Below are 3,038 nucleotides of genomic sequence, written 5' to 3' on the forward strand. Positions count from 1 at the left end.
CTTAGAACCATCCATCCACATTTGTTCTCCTTTACCCATCTTTGGGGCTCTTCTCTCTGGGGCCCACTGTCCCATGTCCCTGGCCCTGTCTGTCAGCCCCATTGGCTTCCTGTTTGTCACTTGCCTCCCCCAGAGCTGGGCGTGCCCTTCCGTAGTGCGAAGCCTCCTGAGCTGGCCCTCGCCACCCCGTGGCCTCGTTCCTCTCTGGAGGTCTCTGCCTGTGGGTCTTTGGCATGTCATAAACATCTCTGTTTCCTCCACAGAAAACGTCCCTGTCAAGGCCAGGCCCAGGCAGGCGGAGCTGGTGGCAGCTTCGTAACGTGGCCTCCTCTTGCGGGACTCGCGGGGGTGCCCCAGGGACTGTGGCCCACAGAGAGTTTGGCTCGTGGCCAGCCCCTGACCGGGTTCCCTGGAGCCCAGCGCACGGTGCTGAGCAGAGCCACAGCCATGCAGGCGCACGTGCAGGAGGACTCCAGAGTGTCTCCTGGCGACCTCGAGCCTGAACGCACTCGGGCGCCACTGGCCTGCTCTCCTGGATTAAACCCTCGGCTGAGCCCGGCTTCTGCCGGTTGCGGCTCCCCCGGCGGCCGCGGCCCAGGCCCAACGCCTCTGGTGCTGTCCCCCTGCAGTCCCAGCCCCCGCGTGGCTCGCGCGTCTGTGAGGAAGACACCTCCAGACCTTGGGGTCCCCGCACTTCCTCTCGCTCCTCGCTGCTCCCGTTCGCTGGTGCAGGCTTCCGTGAAGGGGCCCCTCCCTTGGCCTGGCTTCTGGCGCCCCTCAGCTTCCCTGCTGGTGGGCGGACCCCAAGGAGACCAGCATGTGCTGAACCTCTCCGTGCCTCTGCCTCCGCGCCCCAGACGCCCACCTCCCGTTTGAAGGTGGCCGACCGGGGTGTTCTTGCTGGACTGACGACTCCCAGAGCCCTGACTCCCCGCTTGCCACTCACGGCTCTGTCCACCAGGGCTCGGCCCTGCTGCGAAAGGACCTCCGACGCTCGGGAGACGCTGCTCCAGCAGGTGCAGCCCCCGAAGTTTGTCCATGGGGGTCCCTGCGGCTGGGGCTCATGGAACTGCGAGACCCAGGACCCTCCTGCCCTGCAGGCCTCTGAGCCACCAGCAGCCAGGACTGGAGGCTGTGGGGCATGGCGTGACTTCTCGTGCACAGGGGCTGGTTTGGTTATGAGACGATCTCGCTGGAACTGCCCCTGCCCGTGGAAAACCACGAGGACAAAGGGAGCCGCCATCTCGACCCCCAAACAGGCCAGCCCGTATTAAAGTTGGCCCTGCACGCCCACTGCCTCGTGGACTTGGGCGCAGTGGGCACCTAGGCGTGGCTCCCTCTGTGGGAGTGTGGGTGGGTTTGTGTGGCCCCTCCCCCATGGTGACCCTGACCGAAGCCCGGCCCCTTGGCCAACATGGACGCTCACTGGAGGGCGCCTGCCCAGCCAGGCCAGGCCTGGGCTCTGCACATGTGAGATGGAGGCTGTGGGCCCTGAGGGCCACCTCTGGGCAGCTGCCCTCTGTGAGGGCCAGGGGCTGCTCTGACCGGGCTGACTGCCTGGCTCCCTCCAGTGGCTTCTGTAATCCTGGGTCTGAGGGTGGGCGGTCACGCGAGGGACGCAGACAGTGCGGTGCCCCCAGAGGGTCGTGGGTTTGGGGTCCTGGTGTCCGGGTGGGAATCTTGATGTGCAGGGAACATGCTGGGCAGGTGCCCCCCAAGGGGTGGCTCCACACCCTGCACTGCCAGGTCTTGGGACTGAGGAAGCTGAAGGCCTGGATTTGCGGGAAGTCTTGTTTCTCCGCGTGGGGGCAGCTCTCCTGCAGTGCGCATGTCAGCTGGGGTGAGGGGGTCTTCCAACCACCCTTGTGGGAATTCTGCAGAAAACTAGTTGGCTGGGGCCCCCCCGTCTGTCGCCACGACTGCCAGGCAGCCTGGAGGGCGTCTCACGATGAGGCTCCAGCCCCATGACCTGCTTCCTGCAGCAGTGCGTCCCAGGCCTGTGGAGCACCAGCTCAGGGTCCCAGACTGCATGGAGGTACCAGGAGCCTCCGCTGGGGAGCTGCAGGTGCGGCTGGAGGGGCCTTGGCCACTGTAAGTCCCAGGCCTCAGTCACAGCCTTTCCATACCCTGCCAGTGGGGCAGATGCCTCCTTTCCCTCTGCCTCCTTTAGAACCCAGGGTCCTCCACCAGCGAGGCCAGGTGTTCCGGCAGCATTTTGTGGCAGGACTCTGCTCTCAGCCCTGACTGGAGCAGCTGTCCACAGTGTCCTCTCCCTTGTGCCAAGTTCCTGGTCAGCGCCCAGGAGGCCATCCAGGGAACACCAGTAACCGTCCATCCCTGCTGCAGCACAGTCGGGGGCAGGGTGGGGTCCATGTTCCCTCCTGCTATCCAAGAAGTGAGAGCCTGAGTAATGATCAGCGTGTTCTGCGTACCAGTGTTCCTTCCTGAACCTCGCAAGGGTCTGCCTGGACAACCCAGGGTGACGTTGAGCTGATTCCCAGCTCTGGCATTGGTGTGGCCTGGCTGGCCGCCTCCTAGTTCTGTCAGTGCAGAGCCCAGTGCTGGCCGGAGCCCGACCAGCCTGATCTCCTAATCTAGGTTGGGGACACAGGACCATGACAATCACAAGTCAAAATTAGGTGTGGAACCTCAGGGCGGAGCTGGTGTCCTGCCAGAGATGCCTGGGGGCCGGGGGGAGGACTTGGAGGAGGAGAGACTGCAGAGAGCAGGGACACAGAGGGTGGGGGGTCACACAAAGGGTGGCTCAGAGAGTGGGGAAGGGGCGTAGAGGAGGAGCCATAACCAGCAGCTTTGAGGGGTGTTGGAGCCCGCCAGCCACAGAGGACTTCTCAGGGAGGGAATGGGGCATAATATGGAAACGGTGCCCTCATTTTCAGAGGCTGCAGACACTTTCTCTGGAAGGCACACTTGGCTGTGGTGCAGGCAGTGTGGCAGCTAGAAATGTGTGGGACAGGCCAGGTGCGGTGGCTCACGCCTGTAATCCCAGCATTTTGGGAGGCCAAGGTGGGCGGATCACG

The 3,038-nt window shown here is 64.0% G+C and overlaps 1 protein-coding gene across 1 annotated transcript in view; it reads left to right on the forward strand.

Annotated features, from left to right (window-relative positions):
* Positions 1-1,293, forward strand: part of CHMP6 (charged multivesicular body protein 6) — an 18,105-nt gene extending 16,812 nt beyond the window's left edge. The window contains exon 8 of the mRNA XM_026455868.2: positions 264-1,293. Coding sequence (XP_026311653.1) covers positions 264-319 — 56 coding nt within the window. The 3' untranslated portion in view covers positions 320-1,293. The remainder of the gene's footprint in view (positions 1-263) is intronic.
* Positions 1,294-3,038: the final 1,745 nt, after the last annotated feature.

The sequence above is a fragment of the Piliocolobus tephrosceles genome, chromosome 16, assembly GCF_002776525.5.
Source record: "Piliocolobus tephrosceles isolate RC106 chromosome 16, ASM277652v3, whole genome shotgun sequence".
Classification (NCBI taxonomy): Eukaryota; Metazoa; Chordata; class Mammalia; order Primates; family Cercopithecidae; genus Piliocolobus; species Piliocolobus tephrosceles.